Here is a 27970-nt window from a genome sequence, read left to right on the forward strand (position 1 = left end):
TGAGTCAGTGTGTGTGTGTGTGTGTGTGTGTGTGTGTGTGTGTGCGTGTGCGTGTGCGTGTGCGAGTGCGTGTGCGCGCGTGTGTGTGTGTGTGTTTCCTTTCTCCCTGGATAGGATCGGCTGGAGGAGGTGTCACAACTAACTGGCATGTTATTATCACATAATTATAGACTGTGTAAGAGTGCTCAGTGGTTAATGCTCAATGGGATACTGATACACACAGACAAACACACAGACAAACACACAGAGAAACAGACACACACACACGAAAAGTAATTAATACACTATAGTCAACTCATTGGGGCACTGGTATCCACTGACAGTGATGTCCCACATGACATACTGGATAAAAATGACTCTGACACCTGTCCAGAAGAGAAAGAAACGCACACCTATTTAGGCGAGGTGCTGGCTAGCGGAGTAGAAAACTTGAAAATAAAAGAGAGCCGCTCAGATGCAAAAATGTAATTACCAACGTTTCGACAGCCAAGCTGTCTTCATCAGGGTACAACAAATGACACCTGTCCAAACACACACAGCTGCAATGTGTGTCAGAACAGGATATTGTTGTGGTAAGCAGGAAGTGAAGTGAGCAGCACCACCATGGTTTTAAAGATAGATGAAAGAAGCTTCTGGGCTGCAGCTCGTGTGTGTGTGTGTGCGTGTGTGTGTGTGTGTGTGTGTGTCAGCTCCTCTGATGCTGCTGCTGCTGCCTCACATTCTACGTTCTAGGCACTTTGCTACTCCATTCTCCACCCTCCCCGCTACCTACCTAGGGGGTTGTCACAAATGGAAACTGGCTGGCTTCTAAAAGAAGTAAAGTGTGCCGTCGGTGACTGTGCTGCTTTTAGGCTCTGTCTCTCCCAGGTAGCTATGATGACTGAGGATGCAGAGATGCGTGTGTCGAGGATGGGATAGGGTCCTTTGGAATGGAAGACATAGGAATATATTCTAGAGGCTGGAAGCAAGTTTAGAACTAGGTAAGAATGTGCTTCTGTGATATTTTCTGACTTCTATTTCTGTGGAAATAGTTGTGTGATCCTTTCAGTTCTTCAGAGTTGTCTGTAGTTTGACATGAGATGTGTAGTTTGGAAAGAGATGTGTAGTTTGACATGAGATGTGTGATTTCGACTGTCCTGGTTGGTCTTGTATTTGTGCAGTTTTGTCATGGTGGAAAATGTTGTGTAGTGTTGTCATTCAGCTTTGAAGCCCAGTAGTTGAATTGCATGAGACAGTGACTAGAGTTGGATGTGTGAACATCAGTGTGTGTGTTTTCCTGAACTAATAACCAAACTCTAATGATGTTACTCACTTACGGCTAATTCAGTTCATTTCGGCTTTTTTTACACTATCAAATACATCTAGAAGTATCTCTCTCGCTCGATTTCTCTCTCTCTCCCACCCCCTTGGGCTGGGAATTGCCAGGGACCTCACGGTATGGTTTTATCATGATACTTAGGTGCCGATACAATGTTTATTGTGATTCTCACGATTCTATAAGTATTGCTGAAAACAAATTGGCTTCCTATTGAAAAAGAAGATGGAGAACAGGCTATGAAGGAAAAATACTGGAGTTTTGGTTCAGGTACAGCCAACGAACGCAAAAATAAGACTGCAATATTGTCAAAATTATACGATACGATATATAATCAAAAATAATATCCCAATATGTAGCTATACATTTTTCCCCCATCACTACCTCATAGAAGACAGAAATACTAGTTTCAGTTGTTTCTGCTGGTTTGTTTATTTGACTCTATTGAATCCACTTATTGATGGAATTGTATCTCTCTCTTCTTGCTCCAGGCCAGGACTGTCTGGGTATCTGGATGCTGTAATCTCTAGACTAGACACACTGTTGTTCTTCACTGAAGACAGACTGTGAAGAAACCAAAGAGGCTGTGTGTTTGGGATGGAGCCAATGACCAGGAGGCTAAACTGAAGGAGAACAAGGCCACCGAGATTGGATTCAAATGGGGTAAGTTTAGACTGCTACTGGGCTTAACGGGTGGTGATCAGAAGGTTACCGACATGATAGTTCACTGGAATATGATGCTTGAGGTTGTTGTGTAACCCCCTGAGAGCTAGACACACACACTGACTCATCTAGGTGATCACACACGCACACACACACACACACACACACACACACACACACACACACACACACACACACACACACACACACACACACACTGCCTCATCTAGGTGATTCAACACACACACACACACACACACACACTGCCTCATCTAGGTGATTCAACACACACACACACACACACTTCAACCATCACTGAAAGGAAGTCACCTTCCAGCGAAAACAAATCTTTCCCATATCATTTACGGACTAGCTCCTCTCTCTTATTAACTGGGGCCCTCTTCTCCTCACATGGGATCAGTATGACTGATTTACTATGGGGTCAGAGGAGATGAAATACACCCTGGTTAGTGGCAGTGACAGTAGGAGCAGAGAGAGCAGGGAAAGTCGAGGCCCTAATAAAGCCTGCCTCACTGTGTACCTTTAGATTAGCTGTAATTCAATCAGAAAGGGAGAGAAGCTTCAGAGACATTGGTTCTCACACACACGTACGCCACGCATGTACACACACACACATACACACACACACACACACCTCTCACGCGCTTATCAGACACACGCTCTTAATGCAAATTAAGTCTGTATATTCACATCGGTATTTTTTTCTTCGAAAAGCGAGAGATACCCACATGCGAGAACACAACCCAGGGGCAAAAAGGGCTTTCACAAGAATGATTGACAACCTCCAGCGCTGAAAGGATCCACTTGCCTGCGTACATTTAGATGCAGAGATAAATACCAGAGCCTTTGTCAAGGCACGCAGCTCATTCAATCCAGCCTAGCGGAGTTTTAAATTAAACCTGAATATCGTTCTTTTACCTCCAGCATGTTAAGAATATTAATATACTTATTATCTACCATCAAACTAAGCTATTGTTTTTCTCTAGCGCCATAGAGCCAGCTGGTAAGAGAGGAGGGGTGCATTGCTAAATAAACCTCATCTTATTGCATTCATCTATGCATCAGGGAGGGATGAGGGATGATGATTCTGCCTAACGCAGCCCTGTTTTATAACTAAGTGCTGTCTGTCTCTTGACCCTAATTGGTGCTGGGGATTACAGAGAGGTAGCTAGCTATATGTATGGCCCTGTCCTGGCCCCCAGCGATAGAGAGAGGAGTTAGTCCACCATGCAGCACTATTGCTCTCTTTCATTCTTTCTCCTCTCTCTCTCTCTCTCTCTCTCTCTCTCTCTCTCACTATCTCTCTCTCTCTCTCTCTCTCTCTCTCTCTCTCTCTCTCTCTCTCTCTCTCTCTCTCTCTCTCTCTCTCTCTCTCTCTCTCTCTCTCTCTCTCTCTCTCTCTCTCTCTCACTCTCTCTCTCTCTCTCTCTCTCTCTCTCTCTCACTCTCTCTCTCTCTCTCTCTCTATCTCTCTCTCTCTCTCTCTCTCTCTCTCTCTCACTCTCTCTCTCTCTCTCTCTCTCTCTCTCTCACTATCTCTCTCTCTCTCTCTCTCTCTCTCTCTCTCTCTCTCTCTCTCTCTTCTCCTCCTAACCCACTGCTCCTCTCTGCAAAGTGGCAGTCTTTATTACTGTCTGTTCAGATTCATGTTTTATTTTCCTCCTCTCCTTTTTCATCATAGCCCAAGCAGATAGAGAGAGAGGGAAATAAATCCCTTCTTTTATTCATTGCTGCGGAGCGATGCCATTTTTTTTTTTTAAATGAACGTGATTGTTCAAGTTAAGGGAAGAAAGCACGCATCTGGGACAATGAACTTGTTTGGAGGAGGGGACAGTGGTTATCCACATGGCCAAAACCACAGTATCAACATCAGTGTTGTAGTACTCGAGTCCTGTCTCCAGACCACAGATTGAGTGTCTCTGTGTCAGATAACTTTTTTCGTTCTCGGACAATGAGGACTCATAATTTCTTCCCTAGTGCAGCTGAGACTAGCGGAGTGAAAAACTCATTATTATCAGCTCCCATTCAGTAAGAGCATAATAATTTCCTTGATTCACTGGTAGGGAAGAGTGGGGAAAATAGTTTGAAAGTTGAACACTCACTATTAGTAAGGGGAGACTAGAGGAAGTTGTAACATATTTAGTATTGTTTTCTAGTATAGACCTGTTTGGGTTAGGGATCATTAGTAGAGTGGCTCTCTATTTCCCTCAGCATTCTGACTGTCTAAAGAATCCATATGTTGTTCTGAAATATCAATACAGAAATACTGGACATTTTGAACTTTAATTATGATGGCGATTTGACACAATTACAATCGTGGTCTTAAATTTGACTTTTTCTGGTCTCGGTCTTGGTCTTGGTCTTGACTCAGTCTCACCCCTCTCCCGGGCTTGGTCTTGACTCGGTCTCACCCCCTCCCGGTCTTGGTCTTGACTCGGTCTCACCCCCCTCCCGGGCTTGGTCTTGACTCGGTCTCACCCCCTCCCGGTCTTGGTCTTGACTCGGTCTCACCCCCTCCCGGTCTTGGTCTTGACTCGGTCTCACCCCCCTCCCGGGCTTGGTCTTGACTCGGTCTCACCCCCTCCCGGTCTTGGTCTTGACTCGGTCTCACCCCCTCCCGGTCTTGGTCTTGACTCGGTCTCACCCCCTCCCGGTCTTGGTCTTGACTCGGTCTCACCCTCCCGGTCTTGGTCTTGACTCGGTCTCACCCCTCCCGGTCTTGGTCTTGACTCGGTCTCACCCCCTCCCGGTCTTGGTCTTGACTCGGTCTCACCCTCCCGGTCTTGGTCTTGACTCGGTCTCACCCCTCCCGGTCTTGGTCTTGACTCGGTCTCACCCCCTCCCGGGCTTGGTCTTGACTCGGTCTCACCCTCCCGGTCTTGGTCTTGACTCGGTCTCACCCCTCCCGGTCTTGGTCTTGACTCGGTCTCACCCCTCCCGGTCTTGGTCTTGACTCGGTCTCACCCCTCCCGGTCTTGGTCTTGACTCGGTCTCACCCTCCCGGTCTTGGTCTTGACTCGGTCTCACCCCCTCCCGGTCTTGGTCTTGACTCGGTCTCACCCCTCTCCCGGTCTTGGTCTTGACTCGGTCTCACCCCCCGGTCTTGGTCTTGACTCGGTCTCACCCCCTCCCGGGCTTGGTCTTGACTCGGTCTCACCCCCTCCCGGTCTTGGTCTTGACTCGGTCTCACCCCCTCCCGGTCTTGGTCTTGACTCGGTCTCACCCCCTCCCGGTCTTGGTCTTGACTCGGTCTCACCCCCTCCCGGTCTTGGTCTTGACTCGGTCTCACCCTCCCGGTCTTGGTCTTGACTCGGTCTCACCCCCTCCCGGTCTTGGTCTTGACTCGGTCTCACCCCCTCCCGGGCTTGGTCTTGACTCGGTCTCACCCTCCCGGTCTTGGTCTTGACTCGGTCTCACCCCTCCCGGTCTTGGTCTTGACTCGGTCTCACCCCCTCCCGGTCTTGGTCTTGACTCGGTCTCACCCCTCCCGGTCTTGGTCTTGACTCGGTCTCACCCCCTCCCGGTCTTGGTCTTGACTCGGTCTCACCCCCTCCCGGTCTTGGTCTTGACTCGGTCTCACCCCCTCCCGGTCTTGGTCTTGACTCGGTCTCACCCCCTCCCGGTCTTGGTCTTGACTCGGTCTCACCCCCTCCCGGGCTTGGTCTTGACTCGGTCTCACCCCTCCCGGTCTTGGTCTTGACTCGGTCTCACCCCCTCCCGGTCTTGGTCTTGACTCGGTCTCACCCCCTCCCGGGCTTGGTCTTGACTCGGTCTCACCCCCTCCCGGTCTTGGTCTTGACTCGGTCTCACCCTCCCGGTCTTGGTCTTGACTCGGTCTCACCCCTCCCGGTCTTGGTCTTGACTCGGTCTCACCCCCTCCCGGTCTTGGTCTTGACTCGGTCTCACCCCCTCCCGGTCTTGGTCTTGACTCGGTCTCACCCCCTCCCGGTCTTGGTCTTGACTCGGTCTCACCCCTCCCGGTCTTGGTCTTGACTCGGTCTCACCCCCCGGTCTTGGTCTTGACTCGGTCTCACCCCCTCCCGGGCTTGGTCTTGACTCGGTCTCACCCCCTCCCGGTCTTGGTCTTGACTCGGTCTCACCCCCTCCCGGTCTTGGTCTTGACTCGGTCTCACCCCCTCCTGGTCTTTGTCTTGACTCGGTCTCACCCCTCCCGGTCTTGGTCTTGACTCGGTCTCACCCCTCCCGGTCTTGGTCTTGACTCGGTCTCACCCCCTCCCGGTCTTGGTCTTGACTCGGTCTCACCCCCTCCTGGTCTTGGTCTTGACTCGGTCTCACCCCCTCCCGGTCTTGGTCTTGACTCAGTCTCACCCCCCTCCCGGTCTTGGTCTTGAATCGGTCTCCCTATAGGTGGTCTCGAACACAACACTGATCAACATTTCACAGAAGCTCAAAATGTTTTTTTTTATCTCATTCATAACATTTGCTGTATGTACAGTGTGGAATGTATTTGCTATTTCAAGGATTATATCCACAATCCTCAGTGTCTGTCCTTCAAATGAAATTCCTGAAATGTGTTAGAACAGCTCATGTATAGATGCACTGTGGCAGTGTGTGTGCGTGCGTGCGTGCGTGTGTGTGTGTGCGTGTGTGTGTGTGTGTGCATGCATGCGTATGTATGTGCGTGCGTCCGTGCCTCTCCTTGCTCATTCTCCTGTGTCTCCTCTCTGTCCTTTAGGGCCAGTTTCCCAGAGCCTCTCTCTGCAGTATGGTGGCTCATACTGCAGCCATGCCGGACGTGAAGGCCCCTCCGCCATGTGATTACCCCTCAGCGGGCTGCTCCCCCGGCCACGGCCCTGCGGGCTACACCTGCACCGCTGGTCTCACCATGGACCTGGAGCCCTGCCTCAGCCTCACCGACCTGCCCCTTCCCCAACCCCTTTCTGGCTTCAGAGGCCACAGTGTACCCCCCTACCCTCCTTACCCAGGCCAGTGCACCGTCATGCCCCGGTGTAACAGCAGTGCCCTGTTGACTAATCTTGGCCTTCGTTACTGCTCCACCAACAGTGTGCAGCACCCACCCAGGGGGCCTGACTCTGGGCTGGGGTTAGGGTCAAGGTTAGGCCTGGAGCCGGACCATGCAGGGCCCTGTGTGAACATTAACCCAGACAGCGGGACTAGACTCTACCGCAGCATGGAGAACCTGAACTGGAGTAATTCTGTGTCTGAACCAGGCCTCTACTCCACCCCCTATAGCGCCCCCCACAGGGGCAGCATGGACAGTGAGTTCATCTTCCGCTGCACTGCCACCAGCCACTGGTACGATGGGCCCCCGGTGGGGACAGGGCCCCAGGGCTACAGTCCTGAGACCCTTGCCTTCTACCCCAATGCTCGTCTGGGGGGAGGTCTGGGGGGTCTGGGGAGGAAGGAGCTGCCCCTCTTCCCCCAGTGGCTGTTCCCCGGCGTGGATGACTGGGGGGTGAACGCTACCACCACCGCCAGGAAGGGGTTAAGGGAGAAGCTCCGCCTCCAGAGTGCCCGGGCAGCGGCAGAACCCCTAAAGCCTCTTCGACCGCAGATAACCCCAGGCAGTACCACTCCCATCCTGGGGGGGTGCTCAGAGAGGGACTCATCGCCCTACCAGGGGTACGTTGGGAAACCCCTGTGTGTCCGGCGCATCACCAGCCCTGAGGAAATCAAGAAAGAGGTTCTGAGACGCATACAGCTCCGCCGGCAGAACAGCACCCCAAACCTGACCCTCCACGCCTCCTCTGAGACCCCTCAGACCCCGGACATGACCAAGTCCTACACCACCGAGTCCATCTCTGTCGCTGGGAGTTGTGCAGAGATAATAGCTGAACGCAAGAAACCCCCCATGGGCCGCCTGCACATCCCCACCTTTGAGGAGTTTAAGAGAATGAGGCAGAGAGAGGGAGAGGGTGGACAGACAGAGAGCCAGGGTAATGTCACTACAGTAACAGCTTCAATAGACCAACAGCCAGAGCCTGGTACTGGCAGTCAGACCCCAGGGATGGGCAGAGACTGTAAGACTCAGACAGCTCTTTTGGGAAGGAGAGACTCTCAGTCTCCCACTGTGGGACTGAAGGAGGAGGAGAGGGAGAGCAGTGAGAGGATAGGCAGTGGAGAGATGGGGAGCTGTGAGGGGACAAGCAGTGGAGAGGCCAGGCAGAGTGACAGCTCCCCTGGGGCTCCACCACCCTGTCATCCAGACTTAAGAGCAGAGGAGAGGGTGATGGTGGTTGCGCCAGCTCCCACAGCCAGTGCTACTAACTCAGCCACTCTCATCTTTACCGGACCCACTCCCCAGCCAACAACCAGCATTCAGACCACAGTTTCTACCATGGCTATATGTACCGGCCCTACTCCCCGCTCTCCCCTCCAGCCCTCCAGTCAGACGCAGGGGGAGGGGACCATGGACCATGCCCAGGCCCAAGTCAGCAGCCACAGTGTGGAGATCAGTGTGCCGGGGGCCTCCTTAGTCCCCTTCCCTCCTCCACGCAGGGAGAGTGCTGAGGGCCCCTCCAGCTGCTGCCCAGCCCTGCTCCTGGACAGGACTGATCTCTCCAGCTACGGAGCCAAGATCTACAAGATGAAGGATGGCTTTATCGGATCAGCCCTGGACCTCATCAAGAAGAGGTTAGTAAGAAGGTAGAGTTAGGGGTAGTTGTCATGATCAACACGATCATCAATGGGCTTCAGTATTACACCATATTGTACAGTAATGAGCTGTTTATCTATCTCAGTTTGACTCGTTATCTTGCCCTACTTTGTGGAAGTTATATGCATACTCAGATGAAAGGTACAATTCTAAATGAAATGCAATATTGGACCGTAGCCATGTAAAGAAAGGATTAACTAGAAAATCCATTTATTTAGTAGTTTGTCAATCTGTGTAGCCTTCATTTAAGATGAACATACTTTTGACAAAAATCTTGTTTTGAAATCTTGTAAAGCTCTTTGATGGCTAAATTGAATCTCATGGGTCCCAGCAAACATGACCCCATTGGCCCATGTGGGTATTCGGTGGGCAAGGTGGGCACGGGTTTGCCCACAACAAGCCCACATCAGAGCCCAACACAGGCTAGCCCACACCAGCCCAACACGGGCCATCCCACACCATCCCAACAGGGGCTAGCCCACACCAAGCCCAGCTAGAGGCGGGGGCTCATTAGAATAGTTGGGAGCGTGGAATGCACACAGTTATTTTTGTGCAACCGTTACTCAGTTTGCTCTAACTGTTTAAGTGTTCTGTTGTGTGATGCCCAATTTTTCTTTAGCTTGTACACTGCCAATGATAAAGTCTTTAAAAATACTTAAGTAAGTGCATGTGATATGTGAGAAACGTAACATTTTCTCTTGTAAAAAATATACTGAACAGAAATATTAACACACCATGCAACAATTTAAATGATTTTACTGAGTTACAGTTCATATAAGGAAATCAGTCAATTGAAATAAATTCATTAGGCCCTAATCTATGGATTTCACATGACTGGGCAGAGGTGCAGCCATGGGTGGGCCAGGGAGGACATAAGCCCACCCACTGGGAAGCCAGGCCCAGTCAATCAGAATGATTTTTCCCCACAAAAGAGTATTATTACAGACAGGAAGAATCCTCAGTATCACCAGCTGTCCGGGTGGCTGGTCTCAGACAATCCCACAGGTGAAGAAGCCAGATGTAGAGGCCCTGGGCTGGCGTGGTTACATGTGGTCAGTGGTTATGATGCCGGTTGGATGTAGAGCCAAATTCTCTAGAACGATGTTGGAGGCGGCTTATGATAGAGAAATTAACATTAAATGATATGACAACAGCTATGGTGGACATTCCTGCAGTCAGCATGCCAATTGCACGCCCCCTCAAAACTTTAGACTGTGGTATTGTGTTGTGTCACCAAACTGCACATTTTACAGTGGCGTTTTATTGTCCCCAGCACAAAGGTGCATCTGTGTAATGATCATGCTGTTTAATCAGCTTCCTGATATGCTACGTGTCAGGTGGATGGATTACCATGGCAAAGGAGAAATGCTCACTTACAAGGATGTAAACAAATTTGTGCACAAAATTGGAGAGAAATATGCTTTTTGTGCGTTTGAAACATTTCTGGGATCTTTTATTTCAGCTCATGAAACATGGGACCAACACTTTACATGTTGCGTTTATATTTTTGTTCAGTATACTTATACAGTGGGGAGAACAAATATTTGATACACTGCCGATATTGCAGGTTTTCCTACTTACAAAGCATGTAGAGGTCTGTCATTTTTATCATAGGTACACTTCAACTGTGACAGACGGAATCTAAAACAAAAATCCAGAAAATCACATTGTATTATTTTTAAGTAATTCATTTGCATTTTATTGCATGACATAAGTATTTGATACATCAGATAAGCAGAACTTAATATTTGGTACAGAAACCTTTGTTTGCAATTACATTGATCATACGTTTCCTGTAGTTCTTGACCAGGTTTGCACACACTGCAGCAGGGATTTTGGTCCACTCCTCCATACAGACCTTCTCCAGATCCTTCAGGTTTCGGGGCTGTCGCTGGGCAATACGGACTTTCAGCCCCCTCCAAAGATGTTCTATTGGGTTCAGGTCTGGAGACTGGCTAGGCCACTCCAGGACCTTGAGATGCTTCTTACGGAGCCACTCCTTAGTAGCCCTGGCTGTGTGTTCCGGGTCGTTGTAATGCTGGAAGACCCAGCCACAACCCATCTTCAATGCTCTTACTGAGGGAAGGAGGTTGTTGGCCAAGATCTCGCGATATATGGCCCCATCCATCCTCCCCTCAATACGGTGCAGTCGTCCTGTCCCCTTTGCAGAAAAGCATCCCCAAAGAATAATGATCCCACCTCCATGCTTCACGGTTGGCATGGTGTTCTTGGGGTTGTACTCATTCTTCTTCTTCCTCCAAACACGGCAAGTGGAGTTTAGACCAAAAAGCTCTATTTTAGTCTCATCCGACCACATGACCTTCTCCCATTCCTCCTCTGGATCATCCAGATGGTCATCGGCAAACTTCAGACGGGCCTGGACATGCACTGGCTTGAGCAGGAGGACCTTGCGTGCGCTGCAGGATTTTAATCCATGACGGCGTAGTGTGTTACTAATGGTTTTCTTTGAGACTGTGGTCCCAGCTCTCTTCAGGTCATTGACCAGGTCCTGCCGTGTAGGTCTGGGCTGATCCCTCACCTTCCTCATGATCATTGATGCCCCACGAGGTGAGATCTTGCACGGAGCCCCAGACCGAGGGTGATTGACCCTTCTTCCATTTTCTAATAATTGCACCAACAGTTGTTGCCTTCTCACCAAGCTGCTTGCCTATTGTCCTGTAGCCCATCCCAGCCTTGTGCAGGTCTACAATTTAACCCTGATGTCCTTACACAGCTCTCTGGTCTTGGCCATTGTGGAGAGGTTGGAGTCTGTTTGATTGAGTGTGTGGAAAGGTGTCTTTTATACAGGTAACGAGTTCAAACAGGTGCAGTTAATACAGGTAATGAGTGGAGAACAGGAGGGCTTCTTAAAGAAAAACTAACAGGTCTGTGAGAGCCGTAATTCTTACTGGTTGGTAGGTGATCAAATACTTATGTCATGCAATAAAATGCAAATGAATTACTTAAAAGTCATACAATGTGATTTTCTGGATTTTTGTTTTAGATTCCGTCTCTCATAGTTTAAGTGTACATATGATAAAAATTACAGACCTCTACATGCTTTGTAAGTAGGAAAATCTGCAAAATCGGCAGTGTATCAAATACTTGTTCTCCCCACTGTATGATAGTAACAACTTTATTGTCTTTCTGATACACTCTATCATGTTCCCTTTAAGGCTTGAAAATAATGCAATTCATGCATTGAATTAAACTGTAATAAATGTATTAAATTAATTCATATTAAATAGAAAAAGGGCATCGTCCCAATGTGGGCAGCCTACATGGGGCCAATATTTTAGCGCGCATTGGTCTCCCATCGTGCCAATGTGGGCATGTTTGCTGAGAAAAGATGGGTATATTTCAGACAAAGTGAGTGTTGCCTTCACCAGATATGGGCTGGCCACACTGGGCAAATGCCTTGGGGGCCAACGTGGAGCCGATGAGCAAAGGCTCATTGGCCCAATGTTGGCAGCCTACATAGGGCCAATATTTTAGCCCGCATTGGGCCCACAGGCTTCAGTCTGGTGTGGTTTGGCAAATCAAGGAGAAACGTAAAGCCTGCTTTGGCATTGTTCATAGGCTTACAACCTGGCATCACCCAGGCCAGCACACAACATTCGACTCAGACAGGAACATGTAGCCTCAGACATGGGAAACACTTTCCCTGAGACATGGCTGTAGACTCCTATGGTATCTAACAGCCATACCCAGTGAACATTACTGGTTGAAAACACCTAATTTCATTGACAAAAATGGTTTAAATGACATATTTTCGACCAGTTTTGCTCACTGGGATAGGATTCTACAACCATGTCTCAGGACAAGATGCAGTGGACTAGAGAAGAGTTATAGGACTGTACGTGTCAGTGGTGACCATGAGAGAAATGGATAGCCTTGTATTCTTCTCTCTCTCTCTCATGTCACAAATGGCTGTCTCCCTGACAGTCAAAGTCAGGGTTCTCCTCTGTGCTTGTTCCCACCCATAGATATCACTGTGTCCCTCACCTCTCTCAGAGAGTACTATAGAGGAGATGATGGATGATACAGACTGCGGACTGAACTGCATGATACCACAGAAGATATATTATATAGGTGGTGTGTTCACCAGATAGGAAAGCTATGTGACGTACTGTACATTCAAATACTACACTCCTTACACATGTTGGACATGGGACAGAGGGACCAGAGGACAAGGGACCGAGGGAGGTTTATTTGTTTTTCATCCCCATGCTAGGAATTCCTAGAATTGATGAGGTAGCTTTTACCAAGTGTATTAATACATGTATGTAGGAAATTTTACTAATATACAGTATGTTCATATTCTAACACAAAATTTATTCTTAATGGGTTTTAATATGACCTCTGTTACATATCCGTGATCTTTGTGAATATTGTAATAGTATAAAGTTAGTTATTCAAAATGAATCATTTTCTATTGTTATGCGAGCACCCCAAGGGTCTAGTCTTAACGACTCTGTTTCCCTCAGCTCCATTAAACAAGTCTTGTGTTTGCGCTCGTCTGTGTCCCATGCAGACTTACGATCACGATGGCTATCGAACTGTGGCTAGTCTGATGGGTTTTTCACCAGGCAATTACAATACTGGAGTTTACACCTGATGGGATGGTGGAGCAGGAATCTATTAATGGTGGGATGTTCTAGAACAGTGCTCTTGGGTGTGCTTAGTGTGCATTAAGATGTGGTTGCTCTCGCTCTCTCCTCATGACAAATACACAGGTTAGGTTGTGTTGTGTTGTTTTTTCCCTCACATTTTCCTCACAAAGACATTAACAGAGAGATTACAGAGTCACCATCCATGTTTAGAATATACAGTATGGATTCCTTATGAACAAACATGATATGGCTGGAGCGACTATATACTAATTTCAATAGCACAGTGTACCGCAGGCAGAGAGAGGTGATATATCATACACAGTCCATGAGCTAATAAATTACGTTTCAGGTTATTACCCCACATGAATCATCTACAGGCTGACAGGTAATAGTTGGAAGGAAAGGTTTTAATGAAAGTTATTCCAGCTGGAAGAAAGGATACGCACCAGCCTCTGGTTTTATTGCCTCTTTCTGGCAATATTCCCTACATCAGGGTTCCCTAATAGGCGGCCCGCATGCCAAATTCAGCTCGCAGGTGATTTTATTGGACTGTAAAATCAACAGGAAATCATCTCAAGAGTGATTTTAATTTAGGAATCTGTTCTCACAAATTTTCACACATAAACAGAGTGGCATATGTGAACATATTCCAATGTAATCCAGGTTTAAAACTTCAAATACTATATCTGTTTGGGATTCTTGAGGTCAGTTTGCACTGTACAAATTATTTGTAACTATGTTGAATGTAATTGGGGACCCCTGCCCTACATAGTGCACTACTTTTGACCAGAGCCATATGGGAATAATGTTCTATATAGGGAATAGGGTGCCATTTGGGACACATCCCTAAAGAAGGGCCATATTAATTATTAATTTTATGCCCATGGCACCTGCATCGTCTGAAGATAAAGAGTTTGCTTTGTTGCATTTTAAAGACTTCAAAACTTTAGCAAATGCTAGTGAGTGTTGCTAGTGTGTAGGCCAGTTGGTGCGTGTGTGCTTGCATGCGCCGGTGTGTGTTACTGATGGGAAGTTCGATTCTTTTTACTGACTCTGATCTTTTCAACTCGTTCAGTCAAAAGAACGAATCCTTCGACTCATTTCATTCATTTGAGACAGTAATGTCCAGAGCACGCATGACTCACTACCGGCGAACGATGAACTCAAAACAGTCATGATTCTACAAGCCTCTCGTTCACCTCATTCAACATAAAAGGCGCTGCACATGTTCAAAGTACGGAGCTCATTTTGACCTCTTAATGCCTCCGGATGCTCGGCAGTTGTGTCACCCCTTCCATACAGAGCCTCCGACTCCATTCCAGATCAAGCATAAATTGGCTTTAAGGGGCTTATTGGAGCTGTTATGTGTAACTGGGACTTGTAGTAAAAGAGTGATTTAAACAATGTACATTTGTTCATTACGAGGCATACAAATACAATTATTTATTGGTACATTTGAAACAAGGTCTAGTTGTGGCCGCAACCGGACTAGATTGTGAACGACTCCTGGCGGAATGCATTGCTTGACTGCGGTGAGGGTAATTGATAAGCACAATATAAATTGCGAACTGCAGTATCCCAAACGGTTCGTTCTCGAGTTCGAGTTTGCTGAGCAGAGGTTGTGTATGTTTTGGCTCTACAAAGCTATGTCCGTCATAACATTCAATAATTAATTAACTGCATTCATTCTTGCACCATACGATCAATTACCAGTTCTAAACATGTATTTTTTTCTCTATCATGCCTGCAGCATGATCTATTTTGCCTGCACGCCGGAGGAGTGCATATTAAAGGCTCTGTGTGGTCAATCTGAAGTCTGAAGTGGCCGTACAGTTTTAACTGCCATGCAGCCTCCTCAGACGTCAGGGCTTGCAGAGCAGAACTGTTGTGAAGGAAGTTGTCGGGGAAGTGAGTTTGTGTTTATATAGGATGTACCGCCCCCACCTACCGTAAACCAATCATGTCAATGTGGAGCTATACGGAGCCCTCCGCATTGTTACAGCATTTGAGAGGCACACCGTGATGCGGTACAGAGCTTGATTTGGCCTCTAAGTGCCTCCAGAGGCTCCACAATTGCATCACACCCTCCATACGAAGCCTTCAACCACATTTTTGGATAAATTGACATTTTTTCAATGTTTTTTTTTTTTCTTTTCTTTTTTTCCACAAACAAACAAACAAACAAATAAAAAAACATTGTAAAGCATAAAAACATTGAGCATGACATCCAGACATATCCTCCAACATAGCACACAGTCAAACAGTATGTCACAAGCTACAATAGTGAACTAAATGGGTTCACAAGCATAAGTAATCACCTCCCAGTCTTAGAAACAAGACAAGTAAAACACATCCAGCTTCTAGAATTGTTTCTACCAGTGATCCTAGCAAGTATTTGTTCATAAGATGCGACCTCCAACATTGATTCTATCCACTGTTTCAGAATAGGTGTGTCATGAACCTTACTCTAGCTGCTGTAACCATACCAACAGTGATCAGTGCAAATTCCTCCTTTGTTACATTAGGTAACTCCTTTGTTAATTAGTAACTATGTTATATCACCTAAGAGACATATTTTTTATTTTACCTTTATTTAACCAGGCAAGTCAGTTAAGAACAAATTCTTATTTTCAATGACGGCCTAGGAACAGCGGGTTAACTGCCTGTTCAGGGGCAGAACGACAGATTTGTACCTTGTCAGCTCGGGAGTTTGAACTTACAACCTTCCGGTTACTAGTCCAACGCTCTAACCACTAGGCTACCCTGCCGCCCCAACATAGCACACAGTGAAACTGGAATTGTTAACCCCAATCATTCCTCCAGCTATTTCAAAACATCCTTCCAGAAAGGTAGCACAAATGTACATTCCCATATTGCGTGTAAAAATGTCCCAGTGTCTTTTTGGCATTTCCAATACAAAGAACTGTTGGTCAGCCACATCTTATGAAGCCTTGTTGGGGTCCAGTAAAACCTATGTAGTATCTTATATTGAGTACGTTTTCCCCTGGCTTCCCTTATGTTCCTCCCTGAGCTGGACAAGATCTTCAACCAGGTATCATCCTCAATTTCCCACTTAAGGTTAATTTGCCATATTGAGGTTTTTACAGTCTTTGCTCTGCAGATGACTAAATATTGAGGAAAAAAATGGCTGCTTTATGTTTGGGTAATTCCAAATACTCAGCTATTGGGTTCTTTCCTGGATGTTGTTGATAGCCGGTTAACAAACATTCTCTCAATTGTAAATATTTCCAGAAATGTCCCTTGTCTCTGACATCCTATTTTTGTACCAAATCTGAGTATGACATTAAAACATCTTCACTGTACAGATCAGCTATAGTATGAATTCCTTTCATTAGCCACTGTTTCCCGTACACAGACTTCTTTCCTATCTGTAAGCCTAGGATTGTGCCACAATGATGAGTATCCTTGTTTTAGATGTGATATTCCACATATCTTGTGTACTGTTCTCCACACAAAATTGGGTTGGGAGTTTCAACAAACCTCTCCCCTGTAAGACTATGTGACAGAGTATCAATAGAGGTGAAAATATAACTTAGTTCAAACTCTATTTTTATCCAATCCAAGCTAGCATCACTTTTGCCCCAATGCTTCGCAAATTTAGCCATTTCAAATGATAAATTGTACAATTTAACATATGGTAAAGCCAAGCCTCCTTACATCCCTTGGTGAGCACACCTTCTACATATTAATCCTGGGTTTTTTATTTTCCCACAAAAAGTATTGTTTAAAATACCGGTCTGGAATATTCTGTTGTGACTTGACTTTAACATTAATCTGAAGACTGTTATTTATGTAATTAACTATGTTTGATTGTTACCCGATTTAAATTAATCATGTAACAATGAACTCATTAGGATCTGGGGCACCACGAGAGTGGGTTCTTTGAAAGAGTTACTATCTCCCGAATTAAACTCTAAAAGGTCTTTAGCTATCACATCTATAAACAGTCAACTTATTAATCATAACCTTGTATCATATCACCATTCTGAATAGTTGTAATCTCCTTGTATCTGCAAAAACCAGAGCCTTATTTATGATTCAGTACTACACAAATTGGTTTAATTATTTATTTACTGGCTAAATAAATGGAAACACAAGATAAACATACATACTCTGCACCGGTTATTGACTGGCTGAAAACAGGTCCCTAGCGGAATGACAACAACATGGATACTTGTTAAGAAGAGATGGAGAGGGAGCGAGGGACAGAGACACTTAACATTGGCAGATTCAGAAACTACTCTCACCTACACTAACCATATACTTTACACACAAACCTCCGCCCACTTTGAGAAAGAAATCATTAATTTATTTACGTGAAATGCCTGGGTTTGCCGGGTATCTCTCAGTGAACGGGGCAGCCTTGGAAAGTGGGTTGGGCCTTTTCGCGGCACGCTTGTAAGGCACTGATTGTCTGAAATGGTTCCAACAACTCCTCTACTGTTGTCCTTTTTCGTAGTTGTATGCGGTGACTTGTCGTGTAGTCTTGAACAGAACTACAGAATTTATTTTTCTTCCATTCGCTATTGAAGATGCTTATCTGAAGATAGGCTAGCCATCTGTATTGATGGTTCCCAAATGGGGTGATGAGAGTAGCGTAATATTATGGTTTGAGCAGTGTAACAGGATGGTCCTACTTAAATTCACTTTCGAAGATACTTTACATCACGCTTTTTCTGGAACGCTGTGTTAATTCGTAACCCATCATTTACACCTTTTGCTCAAAAGGGGCGGTTCTGGCAGGCTGGCACAACTCCTGAACTCACTTCGGGCGGTTATTACTCACTGTGTAAAGTTATGGAAAACAATTATCTCTTATAACTTTATACTTCTGTTATAGTATAGTGCAGGTCCTGTACCTGGCCATCTGATAATCTAAGTAATTCTATACCAGACGAAAAAGTATCCATATCTATGGGGCTCTCTGAATAGGAGGATGAATATACATTTTCATAAAAACATTGAAACACAATGAGGTCACCATCTTATTGCCCTTTATTGATGGAATTACATTAGAAGTGTTCTGCATTTTGTGTTGTCTTGCTAGTAGCCTGCCTTTCTTCTCACCTCCCTCATAAAAACTGGTTCTAAGTCTAAGTCTAAACAGTGCATATTCTGCCTTTTTTAAATACATTTCGTGCAACTGACATTTCTATTTGCAGGCAGTTTGAAATGTGCTATCTGTGAAATGTCTTGCCAAATCCCTTTCCAGGCCACATATCTCAGATTATAATCTTTTTACTGCCTCAGCCCCTTCTCTCTTCTTTTTTGGACTCATGTGCTATTCTTTTCCCTCAAATATATGCTTTAGAGGTTTCCCATACTGTGGAAACCTTTTCAGTTGACCCTATGTTGATTTCAAAAAGGATCTAAGATCATCTGCTTGTGTTTGGGTAAATATCTCATCTTGTAATAGAATGGTGTTGAGGCTACATCTACCCTTCCTCACATTTTCGGGGGGTATATATCAACATGTAACACTACTATTACATGATATGTGAGGGCAACGGGCCCAATCTTGGAATCAATCACATTATTAACCATGAAATTAGATATCAAGAAGAAATCTATTCTGGAGTGTGTTATGACAGTGAGAGAAGAAAGTATATTCTCTATCATTAGGATGGACTAATCTCCATATGACTCTAAGGCCCATATCTTCTACTAGCATAAGTATTTCAAGTCTATCCTTTGGCGTGGAGTTACTTGTACATTTACTTCTATCAATCATATTGTCCATTACTTGGTTAAAGTCTCCAGCAAGGACGATCTGCCCCTCCATATTTCCCAGTACAGTTGACCTCATAATCTGGATACTCCTTCTTTTATGTTGCATAATACTACCTTAATCCCATTTATAAGAGCCTCAATGCAGATACACCTGCCAAATTTATCAGAGTGTTGCTTCAAAATTACAAAATTAACTATTTTGTTAATCAGAATAATCACCCCATTTTGTTTGGAATGAAATGAGCTATGATAAACTTCTGCAACCCAGTCTACTCTACATTTCAGTGCCTCTGTATCTGTTAAATGTGATTCCTGTATGAACACAATATCTGCCTGTTTGGATTTTAAATATGTTACAATCGTTTCCTCTTCTTGGTTACCACCACCATTTATAGTCCAAGAGATTATGTTTACATAACCATTAGCCACATTTGCGCTGAGTAGTTATAGCCTGTGAGCGTGAAGTGTCCCATTTAACACTCGTGACAACTCTAATGAACATCATTATATAACATGATATATGCTCCAGCTGTACAAAAAACAGTGTAAATAAACGTAGAAAACCAATCCCCAAATAAAACAAAACAACTAGGAACGTAACGTTGCTTCTCGATGAGTTAATGCTGCAAAAGATAACCTGCTGTCTCAACTCAAAATTCCTGAGACGCTTGAAAGGCTAAATTACTGTAGCAACACTCCCCAGAATCCCACAAACACATAGGCTGTACCTTGTCTCGTCTTCTTTATCTGGGCTAAACACCTTGCTCCAGCAAGACTCTCTCTGCCTCCACATTGTCCTTGAAAATAATCCCTTCCAAGTAAAGAGCAGGGTCACTGGGAATGCCAGTGTATGCCTGACTTTCTTCTCGTGTAGTTGGTTCTTCGCCATTGCAAACGTCTTCCTCTTCATTGCTAGTTCCTTGGACAGGTCCAGCCGGCTGCCTTCCCACTGAACACCACTTTTTTCTTGCGCCGCTTTAAGTACCTTGTCCCGGGGTGTAGATCATAGGAAGCGGATGAGAACCATTCTCGGGGGCCTATTCTTGTCAGGCATGGTTAAACTACGATGGGTTTGTTCAATTTCGAACTTCGTGCCTGTCATCAAATCCTTCTGCAATGATTTTCTGAGTTAGAGAGGGAGGCTTCAGACAGGGACACCACAGAGTTGTTTAACTACCAATTAAGAGGACAAATTATGCAAATTCACAGAGTAGATGTTATTCTACATGACAGACCAGAGATAGATGGCAGTACAGCAGGTTAAATGGGACTAGAGAGACAGGGTTTGTGAAATAGTGTAGGGCCGTGATGTGAGATGACAAGATAAAGCAAATACACCACGAATGGGCAATTGGCGGCCAGCCCCTCTTTTGTAGACCAATAATAATATATAAATATATATATATATTTTTAATGGGGGTCTCAACATTCTGTTGCAAATTAGAATAATTATTACACAATTTAGAAATGTGGTTGTGCATCGGCAGTCAATCAGTTGGCACATGTCAGCAAATATTTTTTAGATTGGTAAATTAGTCTAGCGGCCAGCTACAGTGCGTCAGCAATCTACACACAATACCCCATAATGACAAAGCGAAAAACAGGTTTTTAGGTTTGTTTGCAAAACAGAAATACCTAATTTACATAACTATTCAGTAAACCCTTTGTTATGAGACTAGAGCTGGCCTCCTGACCAAACTGGGCAATCAGGGGAGTAGGGCCTTGGTCAGGGAGGTGACCAAGAACCCGATGGTCACTCTGACAGAGCTCCAGAGTTCCTCTGTGGAGATGGAAGAACCTTCCAGAAGGACAACCATCTCTGCAACACTCCACCAATCAGGCCTTCATGGTAGAGTGGCCAGACTGACCCACTCCTCACATGACAGCCCGCTTGGAGTTTGCCAAAAGGCACCTAAACACTCTCAGTCCATGAGAAACAAGATTCTCTGGTCTGATGAAACCAAGATTGAACTCTTTGGACTGAATGCCAAGCGTCACGTCTGGAGGAATCCTGGCACCATCCTTCGGTGAAGCATGGTGGTGGCAGCATCATGCTGTGGGGATGTTTTTCAGTGGCAGGGACTGGGAGACTATTCAGGATCTAAGCAAAGATGAACGGAGCAAAGTACAGAGAGATCCTTGATGAAAACCTGCTCCAGAGAGCTCAGGACCTGAGACTGGGGCGAAGGTTCACCTTCCAATAGGACAACGACCCCAAGCACACAGCCAAGACAACGCAGGAGTGGCTTTGGGACAAGTCTCTGTATGTCCTTGGGTGTCCCAGCCAGAGCCCGGACATGAACCCGACCGAACATCCCTGGAGAGACCTGAAAACACCAGTGCAGCAAAGCTCCCCATCCAACCTGACAGAGCTTGAGAGGATCTGCAGAGATGATTGGGAGAAACTCCCCAAATACATGTGTGCCAAGATTGTAGCGTCATATCCAAGAAGACGCGAGGCTGGAATTGCTGCCAAAGGTGCTTCAAAAAAGTACTGAGGAAAGGGTCTGAATACTTATTTATATGTGATATTTCATTTTTTATATATATATAATATGTAAATTTGCAAAAATGTCTAAAATCCTGTTGTTGCTATGTCATTATTGGCTATTGTGTGTAGATTGATGATAAATAAATAAAACATTTATAAAAACTATTTAATTATTTTAGAATATGGCTGTAACGTAACAAAATGTAGAAAAAGTCAAGGTCTGAATACTTTCCGAAGGTACTGTATCTAAACTTGTAGTAAGCATGTTCGAATTACCGACTGGTCTGGGGCCCATTGATCATCAGTTATCATATTAAAAACTGCAAACATTTCTCTCCACCCCATGGCAGAATGTGTAGAAATTCAGCAAACTTGCTTTAAAACGGCAACATTTTCTCTACGCCCTGTGGCAAAATGTGTAGAATTGCAAGGAATTTACTTTAAAACATATTTTTTCCCTCTTTACTGTCACAGGGGGGCTGCTATAATGTTTTGCTTGCAAGGAGGGGAGTGGGTATGAATGTGGGTACTCAGACCCACGAGCCACTGCGGCCCCTCATGAGTTCCGTCAAAATTGCCCATCCCTGAAATACACAAACATGATGTAAATATTGACTTTCACACTGATGATTGACGGAAATGAATAAAATGTAGAATGTTGCAAATTGCTAGGGTACAGTTTACATCCCTGGCCAAATAGCTAGGCTATTTTCTTGCCAGGAGAGATACATTTAAATGGAGCTTTGGGAAGGATATTGTGATTTTTCTTCTCCATTGTCTGTATAGTGCAGTCAATCACAATGTGACGTGAACGGACACCATGATTGTGGAAGGCAGACTGATCTGTTCTAATGTTCATTCAGCAGCTAGCTCATACTGTCTGTGTGTGTGTACATGTGTGCGTATGTGTGTATGCATGCCCACATACATGCATGTCTATGTGGATAGAGCTCAGGAGCAGGCAATGTCCCTGGGTGCGCACACACACGGCTGACACATGCTCGGAGCATGGCTGGTCGGCACACAAAGGAACCAGAGGCAGATGTGTGATGCATGTAGAGTGATGGGAGGCAGCATCTTGCCATCCTGCCCTGTGGTCCAGGAGTTCAGGTGTTAATGGGAATTGATGCGTCAAATTATCCAGCCCCTGAGCCCCTCTGCTGGGGAGAGAAGAAGGAGAGGAGGGGGAGAGGTCCCTGGAGGGGTGGAGAGGAGGAGGAAGGAGAGGGAGAGAGGGAAAGGAGGAGGAGGGGGAGGTCTGATGAAACTGAATGATTTGGATGGTGGGAGGAGAGGAGAGAGGTGCCAGGAATCATAATTCTATCCTCTGCCATTCTGCCATCTCTAACACCCCTCATCTCTTCCCCTCACTCCCTCCCTCACTCCCTCTCTCTTTCTTTATCTCTATCCTTTCTCTCTCTCTCCTCTCTTTTTTCCCTATTCCCCCCCGTCTTTCTCGTCTCCAGCTGCAGTGCAGAGATTGCAGCGGCGGAGGCCCCCGTCAGGCTGTCAGGTGACCAGGACGAAAGCACTGACATCACCGCTCCCCCACCGGACTGTCACTCCTCTGCTGTTTCCATGACAACCACGACGGCCTGCGGAGCGGAGTCTTGCGACAAGCCTGTAGCAGGAGGAGCAGGAGGAGAGGAACTAGCTGCAGAATGTGTAAGGAGAATCTCTCCCTCTCTCTCTCTCTCTTTCTGTCTCTCACTCACTCAACATGCTGGGGATAGCAGTGGGCTGAAGCACGCACACAGATAGGGGAATGTGAGGATGGTTAGGGAAGAACAGAACAGAATAGAGGGATTGCGTATCCAGGCAGGCAGGCGGACTACACACACACACACACACACACACACACATTCATAGCCAGGCAAGCAGGCAGATGTATGTGATGAGCCCCTGACAACTGCAGGCATGCAGGTATGCAGCTCCAGCCTCAGCCTCAGCGTCTTCCTCCCAGCTCAGCTCAGCTTTGCATCTGCCTGGGAACAGGAGTCAGCAGAGAGGGAGGATTGAAGAGCAGGTTCATGGTGGTAACTAACTGGGCTTCTTCATCTAATCTTTGTGCTGTGCTGTGCTGCTCTGCTGGCTCGGCTGTCTGTCTGGTCCTCTCTGTGTGAAACAACGCAGCTATCCAGACGCTAGCCGTCCGTCAGTAGCTGTCGGTGCATTGTGTTAATTTCTGCTATAATCCGAGCAACACGTCTCAGCCTCTGCTGGGGTTGAGGTTACAGCAGCAGCATCGATAGCCAGGGTCGTTGTGTTTATGGCCGTCATGTATTTTGTATGAGGAAGGATGCTATAGGTGAGAACGAATGCTAACGTTGTATATGCCACCATTGCTTTTTGCTCATAGTCATTGTTGCTGTTGCATGCACTGTTTATTAAATGCATGGAGAATGGCCGTGCATGTTTCCAGCAATGGCAAACCGCAATTCATTAGTACCTGCATCGAACTGCGTCATTAATTGTTCTGTGCGATACTAGAGCCTTAGCTATGAGTCTTATTTCCCATCCTCGTTTTGTTTGAATATGAAAACTTACCCCAATGCCCTTTTATCCACAGCAATGTTGTTTATCATGTAATGGTCTGCAGCTATCTGCTGTTTATCAAGCTGATGCTAGGAACCACAGAATCTAGACATTAGCAGTTTGGGGGCCGATCAATGATGATCTGTCAATCAATGAGCTGCTATCACTCAATGCTGTCAATCGCCTAATGATGCTGAATGTGCGTCTGTAGAGAGTTGAGGGGTCAGGGGTGAGGGTTCAGCGGTTACGAGTCAGTCTGATGACCTTTCACCTGATCCATAGTTCCATAATGAGGCCCACCATGAATAATTTGACAGACACCAACGCAATCCACCCAATCCATTCTTGAACAGCACCTAGCATGTGTTGTTGGGAAATTCCATTGTTTATCTAAAAAGGATAGACTTGTCCTGTTGTCTCTGCTATTTGGGATATTTTCTACAGCCTCAAAGGTTTCCCTTGCATTCCTATTCCCTAGAATTCCTATTCCATTCCATTCCATTCCAAGGCTTCCCAAGTAATTCCGTGAAGGAAACAAATGTGTGCCCTTGGTCGGTCGGTCAGGCAGTCTGTCTGTCGGTCTGTCCGTCTGTTGGTCTGTCGGTCTGTCTGTTGGTCTGAGAACATGCAACATTGAGAGACTCTCAGAGTCAAAGCTGTCATGTTTAAAGTACAGTCTGTGTCTCAGGATATTAAACACCATTTCATTTGTCAAACCAATCAGGTTCAGAATGGATTAATATCTGTTGCAATTCAGCCCATGATGGCACCATTAACAGGGGTAGTCTATGCTACAGAGAATGCTCTCTCAGGCCCCTGAGTGTATGATACAGTGAACCCACTTCCTATAGCCTCTCACATGACACTTGCATCTCTCTCTCTGTCTCCCTCTCTCTATCAACACTGACCATGCCTCTTTCAGCCACTAGCAGATGACATGTACAGTTTATTGACTGGTGTGTTTCTCCAATCAGCTTAACTCTGGCCTGGGCTGCAGGCGCTCCAGCTCAGACGCAGCCTATGAGCCGGCCGAGTCGGTGAGGGCCCAGCGCGAGTGCCGCCTCCGGCCCCACTACAGCGACCCCATGCCGGCCGATGCAACCAAGCGCAAACAGCTGGAGATGAAGATCGCTGCAGCTGCATGCCTCCACAGCCAGCGTCGGGACAGGGACAGTGGTGAGTGGAGCTACATATCAAGCATCCCTGTTCAGCCCATATCAAGCATCCCTCTCTAGCCCATATCAAGCATCCCTCTCTAGCCCATATCAAACATCCATCTCTAGCCCATATCAAACATCCCTCTCTAGCCCATATCAAACATCCCTCTCTAGCCCATATCAAGCATCCCTGTTCAGCCCATATGAAACATCCCTGTCTAGCCCATATCAAACATCCCTGTCAAGCCCATATCAAACATTCCCGTCTAGCCCATATGAAACATCCCTGTCTAGCCCATATCAAACATCCCTGTCAAGCCCATATCAAACATTCCCGTCTAGCCCATATCAAACATTCCTGTCTAGCCCATATCAAACATCCCTGTCTAGCCCATATCAAACATCCTATCTAGCCCATATCAAACATCCCTGTCTAGCCCATATCAAACATACCTGTCTAGCCCATATCAAACATTCCTGTCTAGCCCATATCAAACATCCCTGTTCAGCCAATATGAAACATCCCTGTCTAGCCCATATCAAACATCCCTGTCTAGCCCATATCAAACATTCCTGTCTAGCCCATATCAAACATCCCTGTTCAGCCCATTTCAAGCACTCCTGTTCAGCCTATATCGAATATCCCTGTTCAGCCCATATTAAACATCCCTGTCTAGCACATATCAAACATCCCTGTCCAACCCATATCAAATCAACACTCCAACTTCATCATAATCACACATTTTCCTCTTTATCCAATAGTCTTTCCTAACACAACCCTCTCTTCGTGTGTTAATTCCTCTGACAACGCACCATTCCACAAAACCACCCAAAAAAGTAATCACACACATCCTTCTCCTCCTACTTACCGTTTGGGCAGTCTTCTCAGAGGCGTTGTCTGGCATGGAGCCCATGTTTTACAGTCTAACAATGAGCCAGGTTAAGAAACCAAAACCCACATGAACCCAACCTCAGGCTGCCCAAACACCCAAACAGTTCCACTGCCACAAACATTATTGTTCTTGGCTATGACCTCACTTACTCTCTCTAAAGTGCTGGCCTCAGCTTTACATTATGGACCTCAACACTGCAGTGTGACTGTCTTTCTGCCATTGAAACATTCTGAATCACTGGGCTCATATTTAGAGCCTCAGCCCCCCTCTCTGTTTTCCTCAGATTGTGTTCAGGGCAGCCAGCTGAATCACTGTAAAGGAGCTAGCTATCGCATGTGATTTTAGATGGCAATCTTTAGAGGCCCTTACACTAACTTACCCTGACATTTTAAGATTGGGCCTGTTTTGAAGAGTAGGAGCCTACAAGTATTGTCTCTTCAGGATAGGGCTGCTGTGCGGAGTTATATAACAACATACTCTCAGAATGTTTGTGACCTTTCACTCCCTAATTCCCTTATTGCTAACAGGAATTCAGCTAAAAATGTGTTTATTTTAGAACATCTGTTTCCAAGTATTCCCACAAATAAAAAAAGGTTTGTGATCGCGTCTCAATGTAATCAAGGTATGAAATTATTGTTATTTTCAAATACAATCTCTTTTTGGGGCGGCAGATAGCCTAGTGGTTAGAGCGTTGGACTAGTTAACTGAAAGGTTGCTGGACTGAATCCCTGAGCTGACAAGGTAAAAATCTGTCGTTCTTCCCCTGAACAAGGCAGTTAACCACTGTTCCCACTGTTCCCACTGTTCCCCAATAGCCCATCATTGTAAATAATAATTTGCTCTCAACTGACTTGCCTAGTTAAATAAAATAAAAAACTTGTATTCAATTTGCAGTGTATCAATTATTAGAATTGTGTTCCAACAAAAATTGGTCTGCGGCTGAATCTAGTTGCCTACCCCTGCTATATAGTAATGTTGACCTTACACTACTGACGTTATTGTTAGAACAAGGGTCAAGCCTTAGAGGTGTGGGGGTAAGATTGTTTTTTTACATATCTGACCATGTTATCCATTTAAAAAAAAAATGCGTTACAACAATGTGGGATTGATTGGAGACAGGGAGGCCTCCAGTACACTTGTTAACAATGACGTGTGACTTGAATCTAGCCCATAGACATATTGTGTGTTTATAAACATTAGTTGGACTAACCTGTGTTCCTTTCTGTGCATGTGTGTCCCATAGCACCTGCCTCGGTGCGGGTGCGCTCTGAGCCCCGCGGTGAGGAGCGTCTTGGGGTTCTGGGCGTGACAAGGGCTGGGCATAACCGCTGGAGCACTGTGAGCAGCCTCAGTGCCGACAGCGGCGTGGTGGGCCTGTGTGATGACCGCGACGATGACGAAGATACCCGGAGAATACACAGCAGCGGAGGGGCAGAGGTAGAACGGGTGGACAGCGGGATTGGACCCTGTCTGGCTCGCGGCTGGAAGAGACCCTCTAACTCCCTTCGGGCCTGGGAGGCCCAAAGACCCTGCCCAGACTGTGGCCAGAGAGACGGGCATGGGGTGGCCCGGACGGACGGGGAGGGTACCGGTATGTGTGAGCGCTGCTCCAAGCTGAGGACAGAGAGGAAGGAAGCCATCTTGGAGTTCCTGAACACGGAGTCAAGCTACGGGGAGGACCTGAGGATCATCAAGGAGGAGTTCTACGGTCCCATGCAGAGCGCCGGGCTGCTGACCTCAGAACAGCTGACTGTGGTGTTCAGCAACGTTCAGGAGCTCATAGACGTCAACGAACGCTTCACTGAACATCTGCAGGACAGCATCGATCAGGCCTTTGACCAGGTGAGGTGACACTTTCAAACCTAGAGCACCAGTCAGCTCAACAAATGTTTAA

The 27970-nt window shown here is 46.1% G+C and overlaps 1 protein-coding gene across 3 annotated transcripts in view; it reads left to right on the plus strand.

The window, feature by feature from the left end:
• LOC115110851 (uncharacterized) overlaps positions 1-27970 on the plus strand; it is a 79500-nt gene that overhangs the window by 46178 nt on the left and 5352 nt on the right. For 2 of the 3 annotated variants that reach the window (XM_029636791.2, XM_029636779.2), the window contains exons 2-6: positions 1807-1978; positions 6696-8614; positions 22958-23156; positions 25001-25202; positions 27320-27918. In XM_029636791.2, coding sequence (XP_029492651.1) covers positions 6726-8614; positions 22958-23156; positions 25001-25202; positions 27320-27918 — 2889 coding nt within the window. In that variant the 5' untranslated portion in view covers positions 1807-1978; positions 6696-6725. Of the gene's footprint in view, positions 1-761; positions 981-1806; positions 1979-6695; positions 8615-22957; positions 23157-25000; positions 25203-27319; positions 27919-27970 lie in introns of those variants that run through there. The other variant, XM_029636785.2, reaches the window with a different exon arrangement.

This window comes from Oncorhynchus nerka, linkage group LG3, assembly GCF_034236695.1.
Source record: "Oncorhynchus nerka isolate Pitt River linkage group LG3, Oner_Uvic_2.0, whole genome shotgun sequence".
Classification (NCBI taxonomy): Eukaryota; Metazoa; Chordata; class Actinopteri; order Salmoniformes; family Salmonidae; genus Oncorhynchus; species Oncorhynchus nerka.